This window comes from Lithobates pipiens, unplaced genomic scaffold (assembly GCF_037356315.1).
Source record: "Lithobates pipiens isolate NorthernLeopardFrog02 unplaced genomic scaffold, aLitPip1_a1.2 Scaffold_8, whole genome shotgun sequence".
NCBI lineage: Eukaryota > Metazoa > Chordata > Amphibia > Anura > Ranidae > Lithobates > Lithobates pipiens.
Window position 1 is genome coordinate 509,562,185 of NW_027507903.1, and position 16,101 is coordinate 509,578,285.

General features: G+C 42.6%; 1 protein-coding gene across 1 annotated transcript in view; it reads left to right on the forward strand.

The window, feature by feature from the left end:
• SMC1B (structural maintenance of chromosomes 1B) overlaps positions 1–16,101 on the forward strand; it is a 255,680-nt gene that overhangs the window by 121,949 nt on the left and 117,630 nt on the right. Inside the window, exon 10 of the mRNA XM_077469356.1 lies at positions 14,758–14,943. Coding sequence (XP_077325482.1) covers positions 14,758–14,943 — 186 coding nt within the window. The remainder of the gene's footprint in view (positions 1–14,757; positions 14,944–16,101) is intronic.

The window sequence follows — 16,101 nt, forward strand, 5'->3', positions numbered from 1 at the left end:
GTTCCTGTACTACTTTTGGGGCGACTTCAGGCGACTTGCATTGACTTCTATACAGAAGTTGTTTTGCAAATCGCCGCTGAAGTCATTTGCAGGTCGCGTCTGAGTCGCGCTGCAAGTCGTGCCGCCGCTGTGTGAACCGAGCCTTAGCAAGTCATCTTCACCACATGTAGATGCCTAAATGCATTGAATTGCTTCCATGTGATTGGCTGATTAACAATTTTTGTTACCGAGCAATTGAACAGGTGTACCTAATAAAGTGGCCAGTGTGTGTGGGTGGGTGTGTGTGTATATATATATATGTACACACACACACACACACAATTTAAAAGCGCTTAACAAATATTTGTTTTTGTTTGTCTTCTAAAGGCATTTTTTATTTTTTTTTGGACATGTGACCAGCAGCAGAGGACTAGAAGCTCCACTGGCATTGTTTCCCTGCAGACAAGCTAGGAAAGATCTAGTTCCTGTGACAGCTGTATACTGATTATATACAGCTGATTAAAGAAAAAATAATTACAGTGCCATCATCCACATGCAGAAAGAGAAGGGATAAAGTACATTAAAGTACTGTATGTTTAGTATCACTTGGTTTACAGCTCTTAGGCCAGGTTCACACTGTTGCGGGGGGAGATCCGGATGTGATTCGCACTGCAGTGCTAATCACATCCGATCTCCGTAGCGATGCGAGTTCAGCCATACAGATAGTATGGCTGAATTCGCATCGCTCCCGCAGCAAACTCGCACGGGACCCTTTTTTTGGTCCGCAACAGAATCGGATCGCATGGGGGTTCACACCATGCGATCCGATTCCTGTGCGAGTCGGCAGATCGCACTGCGATATGCGGACGGATCTGGGGGTGTCATTAACATATCATTGACACTCCCAGCCGTCCGCATAGGGCAGTGTGAACTGCCGGCGGGAGTAATGCGATGCGGGAAAACGCTGCGGATTCGCAGCGGTGTGAACCCGGCCTTAAAGCTGTATTAAATCCAAGCCCAAAACCAAAAATGTATTATATTGCAGCTTACCTATCATTCGATGCTATGACTGTATTAGTTTTCTTTTCTTTGGCTTTTTTTCCCCTCTGTTTTCATCTGACGCTCTGGTCAATAACACATCACCTGTATTAGTGAGACACCGTGCTGAATGAATGAGCACAGGACGCACAGCAGACAGCAACATTGTCAGTCTGAGAGTGAGAGTAGTGTTAAATGTATTAGCAAATTTATTTGCACCAACAAATTGAAGCCATACTCCAGCTCTCACTTTATAATCAGTTACAGCAAACCATTTTTTTCTTTTTGGGATAAAGGTTTTGCATGAATAAATAAACCACCCGCCAGTGTTAAGTGTTTTTTCTCATCCATGTAAACTGATAATTTCTGCTGGAGAGCTTGAGCTTGTGAAAAACAGACTTACTGGCTGGATCACCAGATAAAAATAGATTTATTTTTTATTTCGAATGATACAACCATTGCTCAAAAATCATGAGGCATAAAATACTAGAACTACTACTGTTTTATTCTACAGGGTGTCTGCTTTCAGAGAATATATAATGCTTGAACTAACCTTCAGCCCTAAAACAATTTTTTTAAATGTGCAGAAATGAAAAAATGGGTCTGGCAGTGAAAGGGTTAAAATTTTCATCATAACAACCTATGGCTAGCATGTATGTATGCATCATATTGCTATAAAATCCCTTCTACCTCACTCCCTTGTGTAATATACTGGAGAAATTCAATAAATTCAAATTAAAAGTCCAATATTCCTTTAACCACCTCAATACAGTGCAGTTACACCCCCTTCCTGACCAGACCAATTTTCAGCTTTCAGCGCTCTCACATTTTGAATGACAATTACTCAGTCATCCAACACTGTATCCATATGAAACTTGCGTCCTTTTTTTCACACAAATAGAGCTATCTTTTAGTGGTATTTAATCACTAGTGGGTTTTTTATTTTTTGTGCTATAAATAAAATAAAACGTAAATTTTGTGAAAAAAATGCCTTTTTCTTAGTTTCTGTCATAAATTTTTGCTAATTAGTAATTTTTCTTTATAAATTTTGGCCAAAATTTATACTGCTACATATCTTTTGGTAAAAATAACCCACATTAGTATATATTATTTGGTCTTTGTGAAAGTTATAGAGTCTACAATCTATGGTGCCAATCACTGAAAATTGATCACTTCTGATCAGGCCTTCAGTACATCAGGTGTACCTAATTTCTTGAGACTCTAACTAGTCCGGAAAGTACAAATACCCCCCAAATGACCCCTTTTTACAAAGTAGACATCCCAAGGTATTAAGTAAGTAGCATGGTGAGTTTTTTTAAGTTGTCATTTTTTCCCACAATTCTTTGCAAAATGAAGATTTTTTTTTTTTTTATTTTTTTTTACTAAATTGCCATATTATCAGGTTATTTCTCACACACAGCATATGCATACAACAAATTACACCCCAAAATACATTCTGCTACTCTTCCCGAGTACGGCGATACCACATGCGTGAGACTTTTACACAGCCTGGCCACATACAGAGCACCAACATTGATGTAGTACCTTCAGACGTTCTACGAGCAAAAATGACGAATCTAATTTCTCAACCACCTATTACACTTTTGAAGTCCCTGGAGTACCAGGACAATGGAATTTCCCATAAAATGACCCCATTTTGGAAAGCAAACACCCCAACGTATAATCTGTGAGGCATAATGAGTCTTCTTGAATGGTTAATTTTTTTCCAGAAGTTTTTGGAATATGTGGAAAAAAATTAAAACGCATTTTTTTTTACACAAAATTGTCAATTTATAAGATATTTCTAACACATAGCATGTATATAGCAAAAATTACACCCCAAAATACATTCTGCTACTCTTCCCGAGTACGGCGATACCACGTGTGTGAGACTTTTACACAGCCTGGCCACATACAGAGCACTAACATTGATGTAGTACCTTCAGACGTTCTATGAGCAAAAATTACGCATCTCATTTCTCAACCACCTATTACACTTTTGAAGGCCCTGGAGTACCAGCACAATGGAATTTCCCATAAAATTACCCCATTTTGGAATATGTGGAAAAAAATTAAAACGCATTTTTTTTTTACACAAAATTGTCAATTTATAAGATATTTCTAACACATAGCATGTATATAGCAAAAATTACACCCCAAAATACATTCTGCTATTCCTCCCGAGTATGGCGATACCACATGTGTAGGACTTTTACACAGCCTGGCCACATAGAGAGGCCGAACATTGAAGTAGTACGTTCAGGCGTTCTGGGATCATAAATGACACATCTCATTTCATTCCTACCCATCACACTTTTGAAGGTCCTGGACCACCAGGACAGGGAAATTACCCACAAAATGACCCCATTTTGGAAAGTAAACACCCCAACGTATATTCTATGAGACAGGGGCTGCAAATAGGTACTCGGGTACTCTGATGGGCTGGAGATAGGTACTCGGGTACTCTGATGGCCTGGTGGCAGGTACTCGGGTACTCTGATGGCCTGGTGACAGGTACTCGGGTACTCTGATGGCCTGGTGACAGGTACTCGGGTACTCTGATGGCCTGGTGACAGGTACTCGGGTACTCTGATGGCCTGGTGACAGGTACTCGGGTACTCTGATGACCTGGTGACAGGTACTCGGGTACTCTGATGGCCTGGTGACAGGTACTCTGATGGTTTGGTGACTGGTATTTGGGTACTCTGAAGGGCGGTGACAGGTACTCATATGGACTGTGACAGGTACTCGGGTACTCAGATGAACTGTGACAGGTACTCGGGTACTCAGATGAACTGTGACAGGTACTCAGGTACTCAGATGGACTGTGACAGGTACTCTGGTACACAGATGGACTGGAACAGGTACTCGGGCACTCAGATGGGCTGTGACAGGTACTCGGTACTCTAATGGACTGTGACAGGTACTCGGTACTCTAATGGACTGTGACAGGTACTCGGGTACCCTGATGGGCCGAGACAGGTACTCGGGTACCCTGATGGGCCGTGACAGGTACTCGGGTACTCTGATGTGCCGTGACAGGTACTCGGGTACTCTGATGTGCCGTGACAGGTACTCGGGTACTCTGATGTGCCGTGACAGGTACTCGGGTACTCTGATGTGCCGTGACAGGTACTCGGGTACCCTGATGTGCCGTGACAGGTACTCGGGTACCCTGATGTGCCGTGACAGGTACTCGGGTACTCTGATGTGCCGTGACAGGTACTCGGGTACTCTGATGTGCCGTGACAGGTACTCGGGTACTCTGATGTGCCGTGACAGGTACTCGGGTACTCTGATGTGCCGTGACAGGTACTCGGGTACTCTGATGTGCCGTGACAGGTACTCGGGTACTCTGATGGGCCGGGACAGGTACTCGGGTACTCTGATGGGCTGGGACAGGTACTCGGGTACTCAGATGAACTGTGACAGGTACTCGGATACTCTGATGGGCTGTGACAGGTACTCGGGTACTCTGATGGGCTGGGACAGGTACTCAGGTACTCAGATGGGCTGGGACAGGTACTCGGGTACTCTGATGGGCTGGGACAGGTACTCGGGTACTCTGATGGGCTGGGACAGGTACTCGGGTACTCTGATGGGCTGGGACAGGTACTCGGGTGCTCTGATGGGCTGGGACAGGTACTCGGGTACTCTGATGGGCTGGGACAGGTACTCGGGTACTCTGATGGGCTGGGACAGGTACTCGGGTACTCTGATGGGCTGTGACAGGTACTCAAATACTCTGATGGACTGTGACAGGTACTCTGATGGACTGTGATTGACAGGTACTATGAGGGGTGGTGACAGGTCCTCTTTATTGGGGGGGCAATCAGTATGTTTGGTGTACACTGTATGCGGTAACGAGATGTTACCGCAATCTCCTCCTCACACACGATCGGTGTGTGAGGAGGAGAACCCGGTAACATCCCGTTACCGCGGTTTGTTTACATTTTAGTGATCGGCTGTGAAAGGATCACAGCCGATCACATGGGTAAACAGCCGGCCAATGGCTGTTTACCAGCGTCGGTGACGAGCAGTGTTCCCGGGGAACACGCCACCACCGACGTGCACACGCAGCGCGCTCGCGATCGCGTGCATGCGCCGTGCACGTTCGGGGTGTGACCATTTGTGATCGGCCGTGACTTCATCACGGCCGATCACGTGGTAAACAGCCATAACGAATGGCTGTTCACCCCCTTCGGTGGCAAGCGGTGTCTCCGTGACACGCCGCCACCGAAGAAACAGGGATGTGCGCGCACGATCGCGCGCATCCCTGTTTAAACGGGAGGCCGTCATATGACGGCCTCCCGCCACAATAGGTGCGCCGCCTGGCCGTCATTTGACGGCCGGCGGTCAGCTACTAGTTAATTCACAGCGTGATGGGGTCAACTTGACATCCCTATGCATTACATGGACATTTCTTCTTGGTGGACTTCTTCAGGAGACTAGGGGGATTATTAAGAGTTTATAACTTAATGTGCAAACCTAGCCAAATAAAAAAAAAATTCAGACAAAAAGCCAAATCTGACACATTTCACGCAAAACTCCAAAAATGGACTGGACAAAATTAATATTTGGTAGGACACCCCTTGGGAAAAAAAACTGAAATCAATTGCTTCCTGTAACCATTAATGAGTTGTACACCTCGCTACTACAATTTTGGACCACTCTTTCGCCAAGTGCTCCAGGTCTCTCAGATTGGAAAGTTTCCTTTTCTCATCTGCGTGTTTAACCACTTGACCACTGGGCACTTAAACACCCTTAATAACCAGACCAATTTTCAGCTTTCGGTGTTCTCACATTTTGAATGACAATTACTCAGTCATGCAACACTGGACCTATATGAAATTTTTGTCCTTTTTTTCACACAAATGGAGCTTTCTTTTGGTGGTATTTAATCACCGCTGGGTTTTTTATTTTTTGTGCTATAAAAGAAAAAATACAGAAAATTCTGTAAAAAAATGAATTTTTCTTCATTTCTGTTATAAAATTTAGCAGATTAGTAATTTTTTCTTCATAAATTTTGGCCAAAATTTATACCACTACATATCTTTGGTAAAAATAAGTACAAATTGGTGGATATTATTTGGTCTTTGTGAAAGTTATAGAGTCCACAAGCTGTGGTGCCAATATCTGAAAATTGATCACACCTGAAGTACTGACGGCCTATTTCAATTCTTGAGACCCTAACATGCTAGAAAAGTATAAATAGCCCCCAAATGACCCCTTTTTGGAAAGAAGACATTCCAAGGTATTTAGTAAGAGGCATGATGAGTTTTTTGAAGTTGTCATTTTTTCCCACAATTCTTTGCAAAATCAAGATTTTTTTTTACTTTTTTTTTTCACAAAATTGTCATATTAGTTTATTTCTCACACAGCATATGCATACCACAAATTACACCCCAAAACACATTCTGCTATTACTCCCGAGTACGGCGATACCACATGTGTGAGACTTTTACACAGTGCGGCCACATACAGAGGCCCAACATGCAGGGAGCGCCGTCAGGCGTTCTGGAGCACCCAGGACAATTCTGACATTTCTCTCCTACATGTAAAAATCATCATTTATTTGCTAGAAAATTACATCGAATCCCAAAACATTATATATGTTTTTTTAGCAAACACCCTGGAGAATACAATGGTGGTCGTTGCAACTTTTTATAACACAGTAAAGATGCAGCCCACATCGCTGCTGACACCGATCTCTTCCCCCTCCGCTGTTCCGATCGGTACAGAGAGGGGGAGGGAGGAACCGGCGTCATAACATGACGCCGGTTTGTTTACAAGTGATCACTCCGTCATTTGACGGAGCGATCACGTTGTAAACGGCCGCGACGAGGTCACGGATGCTCTCGAGTGCGCGCCCCAGGGGGCGCGCAAGAGCGGAATTCTGGGAGGACGTCATATGACGGCCTCCCAGAGTTAAGAAACCGCCCTGAAGCCGTCATTCGGCTATAGGGCGGTTATTAAGTGGTTAAAGATCTCTACGGGTGTTCTATGGGGTTTAGATCTGAACTTGTTGCTGACCAGTTCAGTACTCTCCAGTGCTTTGTCTTAAACTATTTCTGAGTGCTTTTTGACAATAACAGTACAAGAATGACGGGCTTTACCAAAAATCTGTCATTCCCCCCCCCCCCCGAAGTTTTAAGACAATACTTTGTGCTTCTGCAGTAATGTATTAGTATTGGTGGCTACACAGTAATGTTGTCCGCCATAATGTCAGAGTTCTTGGACCCAAGCATTCCTTCTCCAGTTTTGAGCTCACGGAAATCTGAAAGGGACCAGAGTGCCAAATGTCCTCAAGGGAAATAACCTATTGACTAGATCTTTCTGGAGGGAACAAGGGCAATGGATACTGAGTGTCAGGGGACTTATCCCCTCACTTACCTCTCTTCACAAACAGGCATGTTTTTAATTTGGCTGACTGAAGTTTACACATTGCGTTATGAACTATCAATAGTTTCCTAGTCTCCTGGAGAAGTGATTATAAATGTCCACAGCAAACATGTACAGATTTCAAGTATGAATTTTAAGAGATACAGTAGTTTGTGTACTTGTATCGGTACATTTTTTAAATCCAGGCTTCCACCAGATTTTTCCTTTTTCTTTTGGTATTCTTGGAATTTTTGTTAATATAGAATTTCTGGAAGATTCTCTAGTCAGCACAGAGTTTCAGTTCATTATCTACAGTATATGCACACTTACTGCGACAGTCCTGTAGTTGTCATGAACTACCGTCAATGTTCCAGTTCATACAGAACTCTGCTAATCAGGTCAGGTCAGTATGTCTGGGGATTTCCTGTAGAGTCATTGGTCCATAGATGAAGCGGTCTTAAGGGCCATACACAATACAAATTGACAGAATATCAGGTAGTATCGGCTCATCCCAAGATCATCAGTTTTTTTGTTTTTTTTTGTTTAGCCCGCTGGGTTGAATAAAAAAAAAATACTTCTAGTGTGTTCCAGGCTTTAGTATGCCCATGTCTGTAACTCGCTGTTGCGAGTGCTTGTGTCAGGATCCGGATCTGATCCTGGGACCTCTTTAGTGTCTGTCTGTGTTGACATGAGATGCTGCACAGCTCCCTGCCTGATTCAATGGACAACCTTACTTCGTATCTTGTTTCCAGTAAACCTTGAACTGTTTGTTCCTCCCATGAACTTTTTATTTAAGCCATGTCTGCGCACTTCCTGTTTTCCAGATTAATACACTCTGTCCAGCTGATATCTTGCTCCTTTGTGTGCCTGCTACATAGTTACATAGTAGGTTGTGTTCACTGAGATGCACATCCAGGATATATCAATACTCTCTGTGGACACCACCAATTGTGGAAGAGATAATTATTATAGATAAGCGCAGCGCTGCTAATCTTGCTCTTAAATAAATCAGAAATGCAAAATATTTAAATAATAAGTGCAATATTCATTAAATGTATCTTCTATTAAACATAGTTCATGTGTGTGTATATATAAGTGAAAATAAATATCTATAAATCCTTGATTGTTGTGAGTTCTTATTCTTGTGTAATCCACCACTGTGCTCCTCACGGTCTCTACAAATTATGCCAAGATGTACACACCATCATCAGCCGTTATACCCGCTCACCTTAGCAATGAGTCTGGTAGACTCAAAAATAGTTTTGTGTTAATGATCTCTCAGGTGCAAATTCCCGCTATTTCACTCCTTCATCCACTCCAAAATTACTGCTTGATATTTTATCTTAGGAAATGGCTCCAAAATCATGCAATAACAAATAGAGGATACATAGTGCTTTCCTTTTGCAATATTTATTAAAATGCCCCTATAAAAATACACTTACAGGATATTCAATGCAAAACTCGCTTGTTACATTTATGTGTCCGCTCGCTCACCGTTGTGGTTGAGTGACGTCACCGGCTCGGCTCCTCCCCTCTAGACAAGCATCGGCCCCTGAATGGCCTTCCTTAGTAGATGCTAGAAGCAGACACATTATAATTGTAACAAGCCAGTTTCTCATTGAATATCCTGTAAGTGTGTTTTTATTGGGGCATTTTAATAAATATTGCAAATGGAGAGCACTATGTATCCTCTATTTGTTATTGCATGATTTTGGAGCCATATCCTAAGAGGAACTATCAAGCAGTAATTTTGGAGTGGAGGAAGAAGTGAAATAGCAGGGATTTGCACCTGAGAGATCATTATCACGATCTATGCGATTGTTCCGGGAGGCTGTTTATTGGAAAGTGGGCACAGAGTACCAGTTCGAAAGAGGAAAAGTGAGACCATAGTGGAGCAGGAGTAAAGAATAGTTTTGAGTCTACCTGACTCATTGCTAAGGTGAGCAGGTATAACGGCTGGTGATGGTGTGCACATCGTGGCATTATCTGTAGAGAATGTGAGGAGCACACAATGGTGGATTACACAAGAATAAGAACTCGCAATAATCAAAGATTTATAGAATTTTATTTTCTATATGTATATATATATATATATATGTGTGTGTGTGTGTATATATATATATATATATATATATGTATATATATATAAAACAATATTTAATAGGGGATATATTTTAAATAATTAATAAGTGCAATATTCATTAAATGTTTTTCACTCTTGATTTATTTAAGAGAGAGATTAGCAGCGCTGCACTTATCTTTAATAATTATCACGCTCTATGGTGAGGTGGATTTACTAGAAGGATACAGCAGCTGCAGAGATTTGGTTGTATTTTTGCAGTTTTTATAATTTGTACTTGGCACTTTAATAGGTTGACGTTGATTGCTTTCTACACACAATAAATTGTGGAAGAGAGTTCCACCTCCTTATCGCCCTGACAGTAAAAAAAAACCCTGCACAACTTAAGGTTAAACCTCTTCAATCTCATTGTGTGGCCCCCGTGTCCTCTTACACTCCCTGAGACTGAATAGTTTTTTTTTTTTTTTGCTATGCTGGGATCGCCATTGAGGTATTCGTAAATCACTATCATATCCCCTCTCAAGCGTCTCTTCTCCAGCGTGAATACATTTAGTGCTTGAAGTCCTTCCTCGTAATTAAGGTCCTCCAATTCCTGTATTAATTTAGTTGCCCTTCTTTGGACTCTCTCTAGCTCCAGAATTGTACAGAATACTCCAGATGTTGTCTAACCAGAGTTTTATAAGATGGCATGATTATAGTTTTATCTCTGAAGTATATCCAATTTTAATGCATGCTAATATTCTGCCGGCTTTGGTAGCTGCAGCTTGACATTGCATGCTATTGCTCAGTAAAGTAAACTGATGTCCTTATCTCTGCTACCACTTGATATCGACTCATGGCTTGTTCATCAACTATGCTTCTGTCTGAACCCATCCAGCTGCTACTCAGTACCCTCGTTTTGGCTTGTTCATTGACTAGACTTATGCTTGTTCCCTGTCTGCTTCATCCACTACCCAACCCCCAATCCCTCCTGCTTGGGCAATCCAGAGAGACGAAACCTGGCATTAGCATGCAGTAAAACCTGTCTCCCCCATCAAGGAGCTCTGGTGAAGACCAGCTAGTGCTTAGCTCCCATGCCTCTGGTGAGCCTGCGTCATATGCTAGGGTGATCTGCTTGTGTATTCATCTGCCTGACTACAACAACCTCTTGTAAGGGGTTTACTCCAAGTGTAGCACTTTAAGGACACCACCACTTACTTTTATCTGTTTCATGGCTGGTTTTGTCCACTTCTACTTAAAAGAAAGTTCAAAACAAATACACACGATTCCCTCGCAGGGTATTGAGAATTTCAGTCCTGCTACCAAAGTAAACAATTTTCAGCACTCCTGGCTTGTAAACGCAGCTCTCCAGCTCAGGCCTTACACTTTAGGGCCTTGGTCTGCCTCCCACAGACCGGATGCTCGGCACCTCCGTGCGTACAGCAAGTAGCCTTGGGCTACACTGGCTCCCACCTCTCTCTACTAGGTGAAGCCCTACTGACTCCCATGCCCAGACCTCCTGTCTGCAGGGTGGAGTCGTCTCCAACTGGGATCCTAGAGCCTTGGCCTGGTGAATACTTAAAACCCAGAACACAGCTGACTCATTAGTGAACTGGCTGTTTCTTAGACCTGGATCCTGGCAAGGTACCGCCCTGCTACACTCTGTACTGCTACAGCCACTGGCCTCCAAGCTAGATCCCAGACTGAGGACTTAGGCTTATGCTGGGTTATGGTTCCTCTGTTTGGTACTGAGGGCTTTTGCTACTCTATCAACTATAGCTGAATGACCATTTTGTGGGGATTAAATCTCTCCCTTTATTTCTGGAATTGCTTATATTTGATGTACTTTATAAGTTGGCCACATGTGGGAGCCCTTCTCTATTTCTGCTTGGGCTATACTAAAGGGAATTGTTTCTGTTTTAAATTTTACTACCCCCCCCTCCTCCCTAGCTTGATGACTCTGCAATAAGTCTGTTGTGTTCTGGAGAGACCCTGCATGCCATTTGCCTGTAGCTTACACTACTTGTTGCAACATAACTGCTAATATGAATATATTATGTTTTATATGTTTATATATGTTTTCTTTTTTTTCTTTTTTTTTTTGCTGTTTTTTCCCTAAAGTTGTGTAAGAAATGGAGGTGTGTGTTTGTTTCATTCCACATTTACAAGCAATAAACAATTTATTGTATTGGTGGGTGTGTATACCACTAGTGCCTTCACTTCTAGCAGCCAATGCCATCCCTCTTTCCAGTGATGTCATGATTCTTTTTATTTTTACGCTTCTGGCACCATAATTGGTGTGGGTAGAAATTGAGGTTTCTGTAATGTGACTGATGTAGCACTTATTGTGCATGAGGTTGTGGTATCCCTCTGATAGAGATGGATAATGTAGTGCCATGTCTTCTGCTGCGATAGGGCAGTTAGTAAAGTCAGCTAGACTAAACATCCTGTAAAAAAGGCCCATAAAGAAGAAGTTGAGAATTGTAGGCCAATTTCACTGATCAATAATGACCTTAAGCTATTCCTATATACAAGCCTACATCCACAAAGACCAGGTCAGGTTATTCCTTGGCAGGCAGGGCTGAGACCATGTGAGTTGTCTGGTTAATGTTCTCTTTTTGCTGCAGTCAAGGTGGGATGGGGCACCCCCCAAGAGAGCCTACTACTTTCTTTAGACCTTCAAAAAGTGTTCAGCTCTGTATAGATGCCTTACCTGTTGAGGCTCCTGGAAGCTTGGGAATTTAGTCCTAAATTTTTTTGCTACTTTGAGGATGCTATACTCGATCCTCGGACTACATGGCAACCATTCAGGACCCATCACAATAGCTACAGGAACCAGACAAGGATGTCTCTTCTGATTTTTGGTTTAGTAATCAGAACCTTTTTCATAGCCGGCTGAACCGATCCCAATATTGGGGGTTCTCGTGTGAGAACCAAACCCACAAGTGCGCTTTTTGTGCAGATTACCCATTTTATTTGTCACTTAACCGTTAATCGCTATGCTGAATATTATTTGTCTTTTGAATGAATTTGGAAAGGTCTCAGGCCTTAAAGGAGTTGTAAACCCTCACAGCTTTTCACCTTAAAGTGGACCTTCAGTCATTTTTTCAACTTTCCATCTATTAAATCTTCTGCCCTTGTTTTAACTTTGGATAGTAAAACATTTTTTTTCTGCCAGTAAATACCTTATATAGCCCACTTCCTGTTTCTTGTCTAGTAAAAATCTTAGGCTTATGTTATCATGCACACCTCTCTCTATCTCTCTCACTCTCATGAGAGTTTGCCAGGAAGGGAAGAAGGATGAGTCATAAGAGCTGCAGAGCTGGAGGTGTGCCTCTGTGTAAATCCAGGAAGTGAACAGGCAGCCGCTTCAGCTGCCCGCAGTTAAAATGGATGCAGCCAGACTCAGCGGAGGGAGAATTCTGCAGCATATTTGGCAAGTACAGAATCACAGTATACATAAAATGAATATGCAAAGCAGTTGGAGGGAAGCTTCAGTATGGCAAAGATGTTTTTTATTACAAGTTATGTGAGCAGACTGCAGATCCTCTTTAATGCAGTCTATAGACTATGCATTAAGGTAAAAAAAAAAAACTTTTGTGCTGCCTTTCCCTCTCCTCTGCACCGTTATTTCAAGTGTGGGCTGTGTCAGCTTGCGCCTTCTCAGTGGCCAGGCAATCTTCTGGCACCTCTGACGTGTCTCAGGAGATTGCAGGGATGGAGGGAGAGTGGAGGAGTCGCCTAGGTGGCCGAGCGGAAATGGAATCTGGGTACCTGTAAAAACCAGGTACCCAGTTTTACATAAAATTGGAGGAAGACCTTCAAAGGTGGAATGGCGCATGACCTGAAAATCCATTCTATCAAGATTACTTTATTACCACGAATGCTATACTGTTTCCTCTCCTTACCTACAGCGATCAACCAATCTGACTTGCTGCAATTAGTCTGGGATTATCCATTATGTTTGGAGGGAAGGTATCGTACATTATTGAAAAAGGTTGTCCTCATTCAGAGTAACATAAGCACCTCTTAAATTAAAGGACAAGTGTAGTGCCTACCTTCTGAACTCTCCTGCGTAACAGCAAATCGTTTTCTCCAAATATTTAAAACCTAAACGGAACATGTGCTTACCAATGCAAGGGAAAGTAACCAGTTCACTTCAATGCCCTCTTTCCCATTAGCTTATACTTATCTTCAGCTGCAGCTCAGCCTCATTCTATAGTCGTGGGTGAGGAAAGGAGCTTACATGGGGTTGAGGACCCACCCTGCCCCATGTGACAGTGCTGGACGAATCACCATGCATCAGCATTGACACTTATGAGAAGGCAAAATGTACCTGCTAATACATTCTCAGAAGTAACATATTTTTTTTTCTCAGTAGATGAATGGAGTGGTGGAGGGCTAAAGAAAGGGGAGTATACGTGCTGGGGAAGGGGCATTAAAGTTACCTTATTGTTTTGTCTTCCTTTAGGCAAACATAGGTTTACCTTAAAGTAGAATTCTAGCCTCAACCAAACTAATCTGAAATATGTCCCCTTCACCCTCCTAACACCCATGTTGATTAACCTGTGTAAAAAAAAAAAAAAATTGTATATACTTGCTGATTCTCAACCTGCTTTGGTTCGGTCACGTGATCCCTGTGTCAAGCAGCGGCGGCTGCAAGGTAGAGAAGAGAGCACTTAACAAAGGACTGACATAGAGGAGCCAGATCGTTTGACAGGTGCAGGTGGAAAATAGGTAAGTATAGACATCTTTTTTACACAGTTTTGTCAGCATAGGTGTTAGGGGAGGGGGAAGGAAATCTTGTAAGTCTGGTTAGGCTTAGGCTGAAATTCTACTTTTACTTTAAATGTAGATAAACTCCAGTTGTAGGTTAGAGTCTCAAAAAAGGAAAAAAAGCTTACAAAAAAAAATTAACTCTCATATAGTCTGTACTTCCATAATAACGCAAGATAAAGCCTTGGATGTTGATTAAATAAGCAGTTTAAAGTGATACTAAGGTTCCTTTCTTATTTCCTTTAAAAAAACAAACCTGTTATACTTACCTGCTCTGTGCAGTTGTTTTGCACAGAGCAGCCTGGATCCTCCTCTTCTAGGGTCCCCCCACCAGCACGCCGACTCCTCCCTCCTGCTGAGTGGATCGGGCTCAGGTAAGAATAAGTGAGGGGCTGAATGCATGAAGGTAAAAAACCTTCTGCCTATGCAACCACTTTAATATAAAGCAGTGTCAGCTTATATGTATGTATGGTGTTCCAATGGTTGTCTCAGTTCCTTAATTTTTTTTATTCTGTTATTGCAAGTTTGGCAGATTGTTCGAGCTGTGTCATCCAATCCATAAAAAGTACCAACTAGCTGTTACCAAGGTCTTTGGGAAGTACATGAATGCCATTGTTGTGACAAGTGAGAGGGTGGCAAGGGACTGCATCCGATTTCTCAAAGAAGAAAGAGCAGAGCCAGAGACTTTTCTTGCCTTGGACTATCTGGAAGTGAGTTTCAGTGTCGATGCAACTTTGTAATTACAGGAAAATGAGATTTACAGGCTATATTCTTTCATTTACCAGCAGGTCGCTTTGTGGGTGAATACAAAATAAAATAGCTGGTTCTTATGGAAAATCTTAAAGTGATTGTAAAGGCATACGTTTTTTTTCTAAAATAACAAATATACTTGTATACTTACCATTGCACAGAGTGTCCTGACAGGCACTCTAGGCTCCTCATCTTCTCCGAGTGCCCCCATAGCAAGTCAATTGAAAGTTAAAGGGGTTGTAAAGTTATTTAGTTAATAAAAAAAACAAAAAAAAACAAACATGTTATACTTACCTCCACTGTGCAGCTCATTTTGCACAAAGTGGCCCCGAACCTGCTCTTCTGGAGTCCCTCGGCGGCTGTCTCTGCTTCCTCCCGCAAGTACTTCTCACGTTTATGCAAGCTCCCTCGCATTGGGAGAAGCACTTGCGAGCGCGCTCCCGTAATACAGCCGGCGGCTATAGCCACTCGCTGTATCACTCGCCCCCGGCGCGCTGCTTCATTGGATGTGATTGACAGCTGCGCGAGCCAATGGCTGCACTGCTTTCAATCCATCCACTCCAGCCAATCAGCGGCCAGGCTGAGCAGCGAAGAGGACGTTGGGGGCGAGCACGGGACATTTTCGAGGGGTCAGGTAAGTGAAACGGTAGGACTGGGGGCGCCAACACTGTGAGATGTTTTTTCACCTTAATGCATAGAATGCGTTAAGGTGAAAAAATATTTACCTTTACAACCCCTTTAAGTCCATCTGCCATGGTGGAAAAAGGGACCTGTGAATGAATGATGCAGCTGTCTGAGTGGAGCCGAGCACAGCCATGCTGGTTTTAAATGTGTCAGCGGCTGCAGTATGGGAAGCTGCAAAATGTTACATGTTAAATCCTAAAAATGGGTGTAATAATACATGTTTTGAAAGTGAATGTAGTCTTTAAAAGCAAACTTAATTTTAGGTACTTTCAAATGACATTCATTCAGTCTTGGAATATACAGTGAATTTTCATATGAATATTCTAGTAGTGTATGGTAAGCTTTAGCCCGCTCCCAGGACCCCCACCCAAGGAAACCTTTTTTGCTAATAACAATATGCCACAATACAAAAACAGGTAAATCATTTGTCTATT